General features: G+C 44.4%; 2 protein-coding genes and 1 non-coding gene across 3 annotated transcripts; 1 reads left to right on the top strand and 2 right to left on the bottom strand.

Moving 5' to 3' along the window:
• Positions 1-246: 246 nt before the first annotated feature.
• LOC123188435 (ribonuclease II, chloroplastic/mitochondrial) lies at positions 247-8,187 on the bottom strand. The gene is made up of 14 exons (XM_044600557.1): positions 7,877-8,187; positions 6,176-6,335; positions 5,559-5,672; positions 5,407-5,484; positions 5,200-5,328; positions 4,258-4,476; positions 3,928-4,110; positions 3,792-3,854; positions 3,580-3,686; positions 3,340-3,489; positions 3,061-3,220; positions 2,399-2,794; positions 1,672-1,896; positions 247-861 (listed from the first exon to the last, which is right to left on the bottom strand). The coding sequence occupies exons 1-14, from the start codon at positions 8,083-8,085 to the stop codon at positions 730-732; spliced, it is 2,325 nt and encodes a 774-aa protein (XP_044456492.1). The 5' UTR covers positions 8,086-8,187; the 3' UTR covers positions 247-729.
• A 232-nt stretch (positions 8,188-8,419) lies between these two features.
• Positions 8,420-8,492, top strand: TRNAE-CUC (transfer RNA glutamic acid (anticodon CUC)). Its single transcript has one exon. It is a non-coding gene; the product is annotated as a tRNA-Glu (tRNA).
• Positions 8,493-13,565: 5,073 nt separating this feature from the next.
• Positions 13,566-14,842, bottom strand: LOC123085092 (epsin-1-like). Its single transcript, XM_044506712.1, has 2 exons — positions 14,655-14,842; positions 13,566-14,570 (listed from the first exon to the last, which is right to left on the bottom strand). Exons 1-2 carry the CDS (start codon positions 14,759-14,761, stop codon positions 13,757-13,759), a joined length of 921 nt encoding a protein of 306 aa, XP_044362647.1. The 5' UTR covers positions 14,762-14,842; the 3' UTR covers positions 13,566-13,756.
• Positions 14,843-15,372: the final 530 nt, after the last annotated feature.

Below are 15,372 nucleotides of genomic sequence, written 5' to 3'. Positions count from 1 at the left end.
GGGGATACATACTTATAGGTTGCTAGCCAGCCAAGCATATGCTGAAATGCTACTAAGATGCCAGCCTAAGATGCTAGTCTAAGATGCTGGTCTAAGATGCTATCCTAACTGTCAGTCCTTGATGGTCAGGAACTCTATCCTAACTGCCACAAGGACCATGTGTTGCAGCCCCACAAAGACCCTAGTACACAAACTTATCCAACACTCAAGAGGGTCAGAGTGACTTCAAATGAAACACATATGGACTAAATCGAAAAAACACGTGCCCGAAGTAGCTCCGTTATATACATCTGGGATCGAATATACATCGCGATGGATTGAATGTATAAGATGGCGTGTCCGCAAATCGTCAAACCCCGGATCATATGAGTGTAGCTAGCTATACAAAAAAACTATGACTCCCAGAACACAGCACCCGAACTAAACGCCCAAGGACCCCAAGGAAATTCAACCAAACCAGACCTGTGCTTTCATCAGAACTGCCTCATCCTCAAAAATGGATTAGCGAGATGGTTAGACGATTGTACCCTGCTCGAACGTTCACAGGGCGACCATACGCGTGTTCTATTCCATAATCCAGGCATGATACCGAACTCGAGAGCCTGGTCCTGAAGGGGAGATCCTCGCCTAAGTGAGCATGGTAATGAATCACCTCCATCATGCACACCAAAAATGAATATCCATGTCCAGGCAGCGAGGCAATGAGCGTCCATTACCCATTGCGAGCATTTACTCCTCCATGTCTTGTGCAATCTCCATAACTGATAAGATGTCGTCGCGGGGACGAACCATTTCCACAACGACACTCGCTTCATCTCCCACTTTCCCGGCTGCAACCACGGTTGTGACCTGAATCCCGACCTGTCGGTGTCACCAGAAAAAAGGGATTAGAATAAGGAGCTCAAAATATCAAGACAGGGAGAGCGGTTATCTATATATCATAGAATCAGTAACTCAATATGCAATCTTGAAAAAAAAAATCCAAACTGGCAGGCCCCGGTTGACTATAGCAGGAGGTTGGCTTTCCCTTGTTTACATGATTTTGTCAGTTTGGAACTTTGGAGTCGTTTGGCTGCATACCAAGTGTTATTCTTTTTCTAAAGAATAGCAAGTTCAGTTGTGGTTTTAAATGAGCAGCTAAACAAACTGATTAGCATATACCATCCCATTTACGGGTCTACCCATTCCACAGCATGAAGGATTTGATTGACTGTAGTCAAAAGTTAGAACCAGAAAGAATAAAGGGAAGAAAGATGGAACCGGGCCAAAATTACTGATCTGCCTGAACTTAGCCAGGAACCTGGTGGTTCTCGGAATCTACAGTGAATCAATGAAGGAAAATTGGTTGATGCCCAGGGGAGCTAGTTCTGACCGGTGAACTTGCACACACGATCTTCAAACTTAACAAGACCAGACTGGTACCCATACCGGGTTTCCTCAGTCGAACTGGCAGATCAATCCAGTTTTTAAACAAGGGGCAGGACAACTAAAGTTCTCGCTCATGATCCCAGCAAAAGTAAAAAAAGTACTCCCTCCGATCCATATTACTTGTCGCAGCTTTAGTACAAAGATGTACTAAAGCTACGAAGTAATATGGATCGGAGGGAGTACTACAATGGAGATACTGCACCAATAAATAGATAAATTATTGGATGAAGCATGTTGACTTACATCCACCAAAAGCAATGTTGCCATGCGATCCTTGATGAACTTAAGTACGAGTGCTCTATACTTCCTCCCCTTTGGCTGCCTCCTTAAGTACTCCAGCAACCAGTAACGTAAGCTGTTGCTATGGAGCTTCCTAGCTACTTTAACATGCATGCTCGCAATAAATGTCATCCCTTCCAGATCACCAGCTGAATATGGTGGAGATTCGCCTCTAAGAAAAGCCTTTACCTGCAATTTTTCAATGTATAAAATTAAGTAGACCATATTTATATCATTCAGATAAAGCTATAAGAGCATGGTTAATAATATAGCCAGCTGATGGCTATAAGGAACTGCCAAGTCATTTATAGTCATCATCTACAGGCACTCGTACAATAATGTGGGCTATAAGGTTGGCTATTACATTAATACTTTTTTCTATCTTCTCTCTATCTCTGTCTTCACATTTATTGTATTTACCTACAAATGCGTATATAGCTAGGCTCTTGCATGAGAGCCCACTTCCCTTACTTTTTTTCACATCTCTCTCCTCCACATAGGCAAAAGTGGCATGTAAGCTGGCTATAAGCCCACTATTGTACTTGCTCTAATGGTGTGGATAAAACTACACTCCATTCATAACACAAGAAAAAAATTTGGCAATTCGAAAGGACAGTTATTTAACTACCAAAGTTCCTCCAAACTGTATCATGTCCCTGTTCATATATGATTAATAGGTGCATAAAAATACCTGATAATGAGCAAGCAGGTCGACATATCTTCGAATAGGGGAGGTGAACTGTACATAGCCAGGAATTCCGAGGACACCGTGTGCTACAGGTTTTCGAAAATCCATTTCTGCAGCACGAAGCACACTGATATTGGCAACGCTCCTGGCAGGCCCTTCAGGTAGATAGGCAAATGCTGACACAGCTGTATTAGACTGGGGATGCCCTCTGTATGGCAAAGGAATGTTGTTGTCAGAACCAAACGCAGCCACCGCCTCCCCACACAGTATCATCATCTCAGATACAAGCTGCATTGCTGGGTTGGTTTGATCTTCAACATATAAATTAATGTTTGGTTCAGGATCATCAGGATTTGCCACCTTGATACGAGGTTCTATCATAGCAGTGTCGATTGAACCCTGCAAACTTCAGAGTGTCAATGGTATCAAGTAAAAGTAACAAATGCATCTAAAATATTCAGTTGGTTAGGTACACGCTTAAATTTTCAGAAAATCTCCAGAGATACAGACTTGTTCTAAGTGGTATCAGGACTAATGCAAGATGTCCAGCCAACGGTTCAACATTAAATTTGTAGTCTATCTTATTATCTAAAAAATGTAATCTCGGTTACTAATGAAAGGATGATGTATAGACCAGCAACCGCAAAGGCCTGCATAGCTCTTACCTGACTACGACGCCATTGTGCACGAAGTGAAGCAGCTTCTTGAAGAATCCTCAGGTCTTCCTCTTCTTCCAGATTCATGTACAGCAATTCAGTTGCACCCTCATATGTTAACATGTAGGTAGGTTTGATTACTGAGTTCTCTATCGAATATTCTGCAATGCTATCACACACAAATGGATGCATTCATTACACTTATTATAAAAGAAACATACAGTATCTCCCAAAGAAAGAAAAAAGACAGCTTGCTAAGAGAATATTAAAGGAGTTGTAGAAAGATACCTTCCATCTGGATGCAAAATCACAGATACGCTTACAGATCTACAATCTGTACCCTGTTGCAAACTCATAGCATTCATGGCAAGCCTCTCTGGGAACATCGGAAAGGTGGCAGTTGGTAAAAATATGGAGGTTCCTCTGTGCATTGCTTCCCTGTAGGCAAAATGTCATTGTTTCAAATAATAATATAAGATGCTATTGACAGAAAAGCTAGACCCGCTGAGCAGGAGAAGCAAAAATAACCTGTCAAGGATGCTCCGGGGTTGAAGAAAGCATGTTGGGTCAGCTACATGTATCCAGACCTTTATCCTACCATCAGGTAGTCTAGTTGCACTTAATGCATCATCAAGCTGAGTTACCAAAAAATAGTGTTCAAAAGATTTGTCCCTGAGCAGCGAATTTATATAATTCAGTTTCTTACGAAAGATGTGTGGGCAGCAATAATAGAAACATACTTCATCAGCCTCATCCACATCAATGGCATACACTCTCAAATTTGAAAGATCCTTCCTGACATGCTGAAAGAGAACCCAAGGTATTTTAAATTATATAGATATTAGTCATTCGGAATTCGACAGTAACTACATATACCTTATCTGAATCAGGACAATCCACCAGAAGCTCCTCAGCAACAGACAAAACTTTCTCGGTATACGTGGTTTGAACATCATACCTGAAAAGATCAAGATTGACATGCACGGGGAAGTAACCCACATTTATAAGGAGCTTTAGGGCAGCTGATGACGTCCGTGCAAAACCCATAGCCTTCAGAATCTGTCATTACATTCAGTCATATAGGCAAGGATCAGCAAGATGGGGAAGTCAAACATTTTCCTCAATAAAGCATGATATAAGGCTAAAGAATATCTTTTAGCACAGAAATATTAAACAAAAGATTGGTAGTGGAATAGGATATGTTACATTTCCCGCCATTCTTCTTTGTTCATCATTACACGCATCAACTGCATATGCCTGAAGAGACTCGATTTTTTGTTTCACTTTCTCTTCCATCAACCATGAATTTTTTGGAGGCTTAGAGCCTAGAGGCAATGCTTTAGCAGACTTGAGTAGGTGGACAAATTCTTCCAGTTCCTTATCGGCGGCCTCTTTAGCAAGCTTCCGTCGTAAAAGTTCATCCACCTACTACCAGATGATAAACATAAGTCTACCAATGAACACCACAAAGCAGAAACAATTTTGCAGAAAATGAAGCAACTAGAGCAATTTAGGGAATCACACACTTGATAAATACACTCAAATCAAACATCTGGCTGACTAATCATGTCAGATTAGCAGTCAAATTTCTATAACATCCATTAAAACCCTATAGCAGTAGCAGTGGGGTTTTGCTTGCTCTCTTTCTGTTTTGTTTTGGCTTTCTTCCCTGTGTAGGATAGTTTATAGGTTTGGCTAGCCAAGGTTTCCTTTTTTTTTTCCTGCGCCTCCTCGGTGTTCTTCTAATACAAAATGACACAGTTTCATCGGTGTTAAAAAAAACACCCATTTGGAATATCAGAGGAAAAAGGTAAACATGATGATTTGTATGGCCTCCCGCCACGCAAAACTATGCTCTTAAATAGACTAAAACCATGGGCACACCGGCACAAAGACAACTGCTAGGCTTACAAGAGGCAAAATGGAACTGAATTGTGATTACAGTTGAAGGATTGGTCAGTTCAGGCTAGCATTCTAAAGGAAATATCACGACCTTACATTCTTCTCAAAAGGAATTGTTGCAACATTAATGAGGTTGCCAAACTAATTCAGGTGTGTAACACATGATAACACACGATATATATATATATATATATATATATATATATATATATATATATATATCACACATATATTTAGAAAATATACCTGAGAAGATGGGCGAGGCTGGTATATGGAAGAACCTCTGCTCTCCACCTTCACAAAATACACAATATCCCGTGACAACAAAAAGTGTGCACAGTAGCTTTCCAGAGACTCCTTGCTGCCATAAACTATCTGAGAAAATCACAAGTGTCACATTTGATGATTTGAACAAAGAAAGACACAGAATAACAAATCTAATGAACCTCTTACATCGGCAAACTCCTCAACAGTTACTGATTTGTCCTTCTCAGAAAGCTCCATCCAGGCACATTCCAAGATAGTAGGGTCCTGTAGCAAACCATATTATCAGTCACGATGCACATTATATGTAGTACACTTACAACTCGTGCAACGTTTCTCACCAAGAGATCCTGCGCTTTCTCGAGAAATTCAGCTATTCTTGAACAATCAAAATCCATGGTACCAGGTACAACATATGTCACCTGCTGGGGCTTTATAGAAGATAAGATACCATTCTGCACAAAAAATCAGCAGCTAAATCACAAGAGAATCATGAACAGTACCGTGATTTGAAACAGAAAAGTTCAAAAAATTCCAATTTTTTTGTGGTGCAAGATGCTCCTGTGCGTGAACTCTGCAAAGTTTGGACATTCAAGGAGCTCGTGGCAAAAAAGACAAATTTCGGATGTCTGAGAAACTTTTGAAAATCTCACTGTTCACACCTGATTTTTTTCTTTTTTGCCACGAGCTTCTCGAATGTCCAAACTTCACAAAATTTTGCACGAAGTTCACGCACAGAAGCATCTTGCACCACAACAAAAAATTGGAAATTTTTGAACTTTTTTCTATTTCAAATCGAGGTACTGTTCACCAGGCTCATCTGAGCCCGGGCTCTAGGTTGAATTATCGATCCGTAATGTCTTTTCATCTGTGAAAAGTGTACAAATATATCCTTGGAAATGAATTCACCAGGCACTGAGTATTCTATTGGACAGGCTAGTTATCCCTCTTTAAATACCTGGTCAGTGACTACCCAGTTTTTCTTCCCATCAGGCCTTTCGACAACAGCGAGCAAGGATCTCTCAGAATCTTTGTGAAATTCAAGCAGCAATCCTTTTTGTATTGTTCTCTTCTCTATCTTACTATCCGACAGTTCCTTTGTGCCCTGCAATCCTGTCCTGAAGAACAAGACAGAATCCCAACTGTAAGCTTCATTGCTGTCTTTTTTTAAACCAGCATATATTAATCATGGACGTAAGTAATCACAATCATGTTTGATCGACTCCAATACACAGGAGGGAGCCGACCCAATACAGTACACCCACAACCTCTGTCTCTCTTAAAGGACTGGGCAAGACTATCTGAAGCCCAGTAGTAAGCTTCATTGCATTGACCTACGCAATTATCATCACAACAACAAAGCCTTTTGTCCCAAGCAAGTTGGGGTAGGCTAGAGATGAAACCAACATAAACCTGTGAGAACCTAAAATTGAAAGGTGCGTGCAAATTCCTTGGCTTCATCAAGCCTACAGTGGTTTCCCGCTCGGTCGCTGCGGCGCGAGATGGGAACTGTTGGGTCAGAGACCTGTGTGGCCGCCTTGCTGTTCAGGCGGTGCTGCAGTTGACCTCTGGTAGGCGACGTGCCATGAGCTGTGGAAGATTATGTTTTTTGTGTGGCTTTCCTGATGAACCGCAGCTGGACGTCTGATCGTCCGTCTAGCTAGGAGGGGGCTCCGTCACCAGTGAGTGTGCCCATTGTGCTCTCAAGACTGGCCGTGCATCTATGCCAGAGAAATTTGGTTCCTGTCCCTGCAATGGCTCGGGTTCCAACACCTCGCCCTTGGCCCTAACGTGACGATTCTCGAGCAGTGGATTGGTGCCAAACAACACTGTCTCAACTACACTCAGGAAGGGCTGCATTTTGGTGAACCTGTGCACCCTCCATTCTGTCTGGTGCTAAAGGAACAGGTGTGTGGGTTCAAGAACAAGGCCCTTCCAGCTTAACCGTGGGCAAGATTAAGGATGGGTGCCGCTAGTGGAAGATTGTAGGTGGAGCCGTGGAGGTAATCTAGCAAGTGTGATCCTGTAGTGTGCATCCGGTGGGGGTGGGTTGACGCACAATCGTGGCTGTGTTGTCATGTAATGCTCTTGCCAATGGTGACGGTATACATTCTACAATTTTCTCATTCCACAATTCGATGAAAAAAGGGAACATCCATATTGCTGATGTGAATTTAGCTAAAGTCCTTGTACCATTTCCAACAGACAGCGTGGCAGTGCATTTCCCACAGGAAATGGTTTTGGAGACCACTACACTGTCCTAGTACAATTCCACGACTAAATCTCCTTATGTAATGTACTGCAGAGCAAATTGCATAAAGCAAATGTACCTAGAAGAATTGCTTCATCTTACTCACAAGCCAAGCCGTTGTTCGAACTATGATCATGAATTCATGAGAGCGAGGTTAAAGTTCGATACCCTGATTCCATGTTCGATTTGGTACAGGCAGCGAACCAGCAAAATCTGCCGTGGGCAGTGGCAGCATAGCACAGGCATCGGCACACGAGCGGCTCGCAGCGGCCGGGCGGGACGGCGCAGCGTGGAGGCTGCGCAAAGGTAGGCGTACGTGCGTCCGCGGAGGGATTGCTAGGAACGGGCGACGGCGGCGAGGCAGGAGGGCAGACAGCTGAGCTCTTACAATGCGAAAGGGGGCATTACCTTGCGGAGACCCGGACCCGCCTGCGGGACCGGAGCTCCTGGAGGACGGAGTCGACGAGGCGGCCCCGGCAGGCGGCAGTGGCGCCGAACGCGGAGCGGCCCGCGGGGGCCAGGCGGGCGGCGCGGGCGAGCGGGCGGAGGCGGAAGAAGGCCAGCGCCGCCGAGGAGCACCCGCTCGCCGCCCTCGCCGCCATGGGCGATGGCCGCATATGCGCGCGCGCCCGCGGTCGAGGGAGAGAGGGAGGGGGGCGCCGGTGAGCCTCGCTCGCCGCTGCCGCTGCTCCGGCCGGGGATTTTGGCGATAAGAGAGGAGAGAGCGGTTCCGCACGCGAGTGGAGGGAGGAAGGCGAGGGCGAGGCTGCTGCTGTGGCGGACTGGGCCTGGGCCTCTCGTGGCGGGGATGCATGGGCCGGCACTGGTTAGTGGGTGATGATTTCGAGCGCAGCGCAGCGTTTCGGCCCGATCCGTCAAGGCTGGTGACCAAGCGATTATTAAGGCCGAGAGTACTCACTTTGAAGTTTTGTTACTGGGAGAGAAAAAAAATCCGTCGTAGTCTAGGTGGTTAGGATACTCGGCTCTCACCCGAGAGACCCGGGTCCAAGTCCCGGCGACTGAATTTTTTGGCCTTTTTGTCACCCACCCTGTTTGCTTCCTGTCTCTGAAATTGCACGTCACTGCAAACTTTTTTTTTGAAGTTATGTCACTGCAAACTTAACGATCGATCAATGAATTAAGGGGGGAAGACACCACAGATTCAGTTCTCCTTTTCTATTACAACGGGGCCTCGAAGTGATTTATAATCTTGGGATGCTCTCCGGTGATTGTTGAGCCAAGACTCGTTTAAGCATGCGATGGTATAGTCGGGATCTAGAGTCGATTCGCGGTGATTCTAGCCGACTGTTTCACAAGACATTTAGAGTCGGTTTGGTTTCATTTTAAAATTGTAGCCGACTGCTTCCATAAGGCCTTCAGATCTGGTTGGTTTCATTCCAACACTGCCCACATGATGCTAATATAGTAGCGCACACTTTGCATCGACAAGCTTATGATTCGAATTCTTATTTGCGTTAGGAGGGCAGCCCTTCTCAAAAATGCCAACAAGCTTATGATTCGAATCTCCGAGCACGGATGGCATGGCACTCTCAGGCAAGAAGCATTCATCCAGGTGCATGTTACGCGTGCCGCGATCTGACCCACTCATCTCGCACATGCTCACGTCATCCATTCCTTTTCTCCTTACCCCAATAGACCAAAAGAAAGATGCAGAGCGAAGCGACAACTACACATATCCATTTCTACCCTTCTTCTATGCCGCTGAGCTCCTCCTTCTAAGACCTCCGGATCCGCCGTGATGTAGGGATCAAAGATGCCCGAGATGTTGACTAGAGGGTGAGTTCATTTATTTTTCTTAGTTGTTTTTAGAGACTACCGCAAATACGCAGCCGACGTTGCCCTTTTTTGGGATGCCCAAAAACGTTTTGCAAAATTTTGCAGCAAGGGCAGTTGTTGGAGCGGATCCAAAAGCCCAATAAATGGTTATGCCCTAAAATAGGGTTGATTTTGGAGATGCTCTTATCATCTACCAACTTATTTTCTACAACAATTGATCTCCCTTTTTTGTGCCTTCATGTTCAAATCATGTAAAATGGCGGAGGTTTTTAATTGGTTGTGCTCTTCTTTTTTGTGGGAGCAGTAGGTTGTTCCATTGTTGTCCACTGTTAGTTTTGTGCAGGTTTTGCCATACCTGAAATTTTATGAAATACTTCCTCCGTCCCATAATATAAGAACGACCGTTTTTTACACTACACTAGTGTAAAAAAAACACTTTTATCTACTACCCCTATAAAAGCACGAGAGGGCGGAGAACCAATACATCTCAACCGTCTAATGGAGAGATCTGACGATCAAAATCATCTCAATGTTTAATGTTTAGCATCAACCACGCGGTTAGTGTACGGTTAAACCACTAAACTTTCCTCCACGCAGCAACCCACGCCCTCCGCTTAATCCTCCTCTGCCCCGCTGCATCCGACGCGCCCAGCCGCCCCTCCGCCCCACTCCTGGCTCCGCGCTCGGTCGCCCCTGCTCCCCGTCCGCCCTTGCTCCTCTACCACAGCCAACACTCCTCCACCAGTGCCCGCCGCGCCCGGCCTCCCCCGGCGTCCGCGCCTGTCTGGCCGCCCCTACTCCCCCGCCAGTCCCCGTCCCAGATGCCGCCTTGTGCGCCCCCGCGCCCGGCCGCCCCCAGCGCGCATCCGCTCCATGCCTACCCGCGCACGTCGCCGACGGCCCTCCATGCCTCCCACGACATGCCCATGGAGCTCTTTCTGCAAAAAATCCCTCACCAATTGGAGCGCCAAGGAAACCCATATCCTTTCTCGTAAGTAATCATCATCAATAAGGAGGAGTATTTATGCTCAATTATGTGCATGTACTGATTTCTTCACTTCCCCATGGATTTACCTTCACACAGATGAATAATCATCATCCACCTGCATCTCCATTACGATCAGAAGAATGTTCTCCATTTAAGGACCTGACAATCACGCCTAATCATGGGAATGCAAATGCCCTATGTGAAAATCTTCGAGAATAACTGAATTGGGGTCAAAATTGGGACGCCCAAGTGTCTGATGAGAAGATAATGGAATACAACAGGAAGCGACCTACAACCCTCTCCATTGCCCAAAGTAATGTAAGCTAGAGGAATTCTTATTAATGCTTTAGTCCATTTTAGAATCTGGTAAGGGAAAGGATACAATGTGCATGCATGTGAGTTGTATACATTGCATTCCACATGACAATTTCATTTGGCCTACTTACATGCCGTCAGAAGCTGGACATGGACTCCATGCAAATATATAGGCCTGCAAATAATTAACAAAACGATATACTAAGACATATCCATATCACTAACAAAGAGTGTAACTGATTTTCCCTTGATCTATTCAACCCATGTCTTGTTAGCTCGGATCTTTATTTTGAGCATATGTTTCGTGTTCTACAGAGCATTCACCATTTTCTTTTTCTTTGTGGCCGTATATATTTTTGAAAAAAAATTATGATCTTGTTCTGGATTGATGGTACTACCAATAGCATACATGTATTTTTTACTTTCTCATGTTTTTAATTTTAGCTTGGCCATCGTTTGTAATGCGGCGATGCCGTATTTGTCAGAAGGTTGGTTTTAGTTTCTTGTTCATAGTTAATAATCATGACATATGGTAAGATGTCTTTATGGGCTCATATGTACTCTATGAAAATGTTACATGAAAAGCATTGCTAGGAATTTGAAATTGGGATGTGTACTGCTTATTATTTCCAATTTTGCACTATAGACTCACAATCCTATGATTAATCTTTTTGGTTGACTAGCACAACATTTTTTGATTGTGACCTCATTTTTAAATAGTTAAATTTGGCAGGGTGCAGAAATTCAAATTCACTATCTCTTCAGAATCAATGCAAATTCACTGAATGCTTCGTAGCTTCGTGGAATGTTGCCGCTTACATTGCAAATACTTGATCCTTGATAGCTATGCTATGTTGATCATGCCAATAAATGTTTGGAGATAGGAAACATCATGTACAAGTTATAATATATAGAAAATATTTTTTACGCACCACTAGCTCCAAGGAATTGTTTCCTCTACTTGAAACATAGAGGTGAGTGTTTGATACTCCTTTAATCATGTATCTCCTTACTGAAACTGAATGCAGTTTTTGTTGGCTTGGAGGAATGTCTGCACCAATCCACCACACTCGAATTAGGGGATCACATACAACGTGGTGGCAAAAATTGAGGTGATGATCCATCAGGTTCGCCTCATATTTGTTTTTGGGAATGACTTAATTGGTCCCAGACACTTTTTGTGGCCTAGAAAATATCATAAATGTTCACCGGTCAGCCGCCTCCTCCGCGATTGACTCCCTGCAGTTATTGACCCAACACGTTGATTGCTCTACCCCACATACCCACTTCATTCTTGCCCTAATATATTAACCTACTGTCACGTTGATCCATTTATCTATTTTGAGCATATGTGGCATGGTCTACAAGGTATTCAGTTTAGATTTTTCTTATCATGGATTCAGTTTTTTATTGTAGTTTGTGGGGTTATTTTAGTTACTAGCTTGCGACGATTCAGTTTATCCACTGCTGCTCCTAGAGGGTGCATTTGAATGATGAGAAGGTGGAAGTTAATAACTTCATATGGTTATCTGATTTCTCTACGAGTGATTTCCTTCTGTTTTGTTCGGGCAAGCTTGATTTATATGCGCTCACATGGTTAATGCTCTCTTGCAGTATATGCATGCAAGGCACTGTTTGGGTTGGCTTGCATTTATGGGTATGCGATAAATCTGAAAGAAACTTATGCCATGTATATCATGTACTACCTGAAGTTTTTGCAGCCGTTGAATGTAGAACCCTTGAAATTTTTTCTTATGTACTTCTAATTTTCTCCGAGCAAAGACGTTTAACCTACTTAAGGACAAACATACATATATTTCCACAAATTATTTTATGATCCATGTCGTAAGAGTCTTTCTATCTACCAAACTATATACTTGTCATGAACTGGAGTTTTTGGGTTTTCCTTTTGTGTACATATTGTGTATGAAATTGTTCTTTTAGAGAAAGGAAAATTTTAGTATGCTAAATACTTGTCATGAACTGGAGTTTTTTGGTTTTCCTTTTGTGTACATATTGTGTATGAAATTGTTCTTTTAGAGAAAGGAAAATTTAGTATGCTAAATAAGAGGACAGACTTAGAAAATGTTACATTAATTTGTTTACATTATAGCTTTTGTTCAATTGATCGAGTTTCACGGTGCATGTGGATAAACTGAATCGTTGGCAATAGTTGAAGGAAGATTCAGGGGTTGAGCATTAGGTACGCTGCAATCATGTTGATGCTCCTCAAGATCATGCCGCCATTATTGTTATCCTTCAGAGGGAACTTGACCTACTAATCAGCAATGAATTTTATTGGTAATAAACCAACATCCTATAGTTCTACAATCAAATTTTAGTTGACTGTTGTCTTACTATATATTGTAGGTGATTTTTGTTCTTATATTTTTATGGGCCTTAAGATTAACTTATCATTATTCCATTTCACAATCCCAAAGCATGTAAAAATATTACTTCCTCCATCTCATAATTCTTGTCGTGGATTTAGTTCAGTTGAAAGATTCATTGTGGATTCACTAGATTCATGGTATCATTTTAAGACAGATTTATGGCTATGTCATACAATACGTAGGTAGGCGTGTATGATTCTTTTTCAGTAAAAAGTATTGGTGCAGAGCTAGAAGAAAACCTTGAGATGGTCCAACTTTTTGTAAGTGTGCTATTGCTAGATAGTGATTTGCATGGTATCTCGTATTTTTCTATGATTATACGTGTGTTACACGTGCACGCTTACTAGTATTATGGGACGGAGGGAGTAGTTCTCTTGTGAATTAAATGACCGACACTACATTTCATCCCTACTAGTAGATTATGTTTTTTTCCATTAAAGATGTGTTTGTTGTTAGGAAAACCATGTTAGCAAATGCCATCCTTCAAATCTCAAAATAAGGTTTCCAACATCAAGACATCAAATACTCCAAAAAAAATCAAGATCGACATCAAACAAAAAGACATGGGAAAAGTTGTAGGCCTAGCTATTTCTTCAACAGAAACTCTTTCAACATAGAGACTAATGGCTAATGAAAACGATATTACAAATCTGCTAAATTTTGAGGTGATTGAGGTACTTGCACCAGCAGCTAGCGCAGCGGGTGGAATCTAGTAAGCAAAACAAAGAATCAATACACTTCTTTCAGCAACAAAATGATGGATGAACGATGAATGAATAAGGCAACTAAAATTAATTAATAGTGCAAGGAAAGCTGGCGCTGGAGCTTCTTGCTGCTGTTCCTTCTCTCAGGCTGAGACAAGCTATTGAAGCCGGACGCCCTCCTGCCACCGCCGGCGCTTCTGGCGCTGCCGCAGCTGACCGGGGAGCCGGACAAGGAGGCCGATTCCTCGAGCCAGCTTCCTTGGCTGTGCGGAGTAGGGTAGTCGTCGACCTCCTGGTCGTCGACGAGATCACGCTTGTCGTCGGCGGTGTAGGCGTCGAACTTCTTGTCATGGCGGTAGTCGACGTTGGGGCCGCAGAGGCAGACGAAGGTGGGGCTATCGGAGTAGTGCGGCGAGGAGGAGGCGAAGGACCAGGTGCCGCGGGAGGCCCGGGAGGAGCCCGAGGAGGCGACGGAGGAGGTGGGGCTGCCGGCGCGGCCGTCGTGGGAGAAGGACAGGGAGCGGACCCTCTGGCGCGCGTCCTTGAGGCGGTCGGCGTCGGTGAGGAGGCCGACGACGCTGTCGGCACGGCGCTGCATGGAGGCGCCCCAGTCGAAGCCCTTGTCGTCGGTGTAGGTGAAGCCGCGGAGGTCGCGCAGGGCCTGCATGTCCGGGAGGAAGTCCCCGGGGAGCTCCTCGGGGCCGTGGGTGAGGAGGAACTCGAGGACGACGAGCGCCTTGTAGACCGGCCGCCACTCCTTCCAGTCGTGGACGCAGCCGAGGCGGCGGTGGAGCACGTTGGCGATCCGCCAGTAGTCGTCGATGTCGAAGGCCGCCTCCGCGATGGACGCCAGCGTCTTGGCGTCCGGGACGCACGCGTCGTCGTTGGTCGCCTCCTGCACAGCCCTACGGCCGAATTCATGCATTCACCATGAGTTGAGTTATACATAGATGCAAATGCAATTATGCAATGCGAATGAATAAACTTACAGCTCTGCCGGAGTTACGTCGCCGAGGGCCAGCCTCGCCTTCTTGTACTTGTCCTGCAGGTACCCGGACGCCTGACGCCCTAGCTTCGCCGTGAACAACGCGGCCATCGCCTTCGCCGGACTGCTGCCTAGCTCGGTCACCTAGCAGACCACTCCTTGATTGATTATACAAGAGAGAGAGGGAAATGGCGGAAGAATGAGAGGTGGAGAGGATTGTACTGGTGAATGGTTGGCGGAGAGGAACAAGCGGAGAGAGGAGGCGTGGCTCGTCGTTCTCGCGGCCGGGGTTTTTGCACAGCCCTCCATCTCCACCTCAATCCTACCGTCTGCATGCATGCTTACCAAACTGCAGAATGTACTGGATCGATTACCCAAGGGAAAAGCTGTGGTCAAATTCTGCGTGCTTGCCAACAATAGCCATATTTAGTACTGTACCTCACTTTAATCGGTTCAGCCGGCATATTTTTGTTTCTTCAGTGCACTGTGCCTGAGAAAAACATTTGTTCCGTTTCCTACAGTTTAGGCGAATTCATGACTCAGATAGCGAATTCAAGTAAGCGTCGCTTTTTTTTCAAAAAAGAATTGAATACCACCTCATATATTAATTAACCAATTGAGTTATCACAATCGTTCATTACCAAATTCACCAAGCCGGGCGGAACATGGTTAGCTTTTTTTTTTTTTGAGATTTGGCAACCTTTATTAAACAATAATCATAT

This window comes from Triticum aestivum, chromosome 1A, assembly GCF_018294505.1.
Source record: "Triticum aestivum cultivar Chinese Spring chromosome 1A, IWGSC CS RefSeq v2.1, whole genome shotgun sequence".
Classification (NCBI taxonomy): Eukaryota; Viridiplantae; Streptophyta; class Magnoliopsida; order Poales; family Poaceae; genus Triticum; species Triticum aestivum.
Note: the sequence above shows the minus strand (reverse complement) of the source record. Positions and strands in the feature narration are given on the sequence as shown.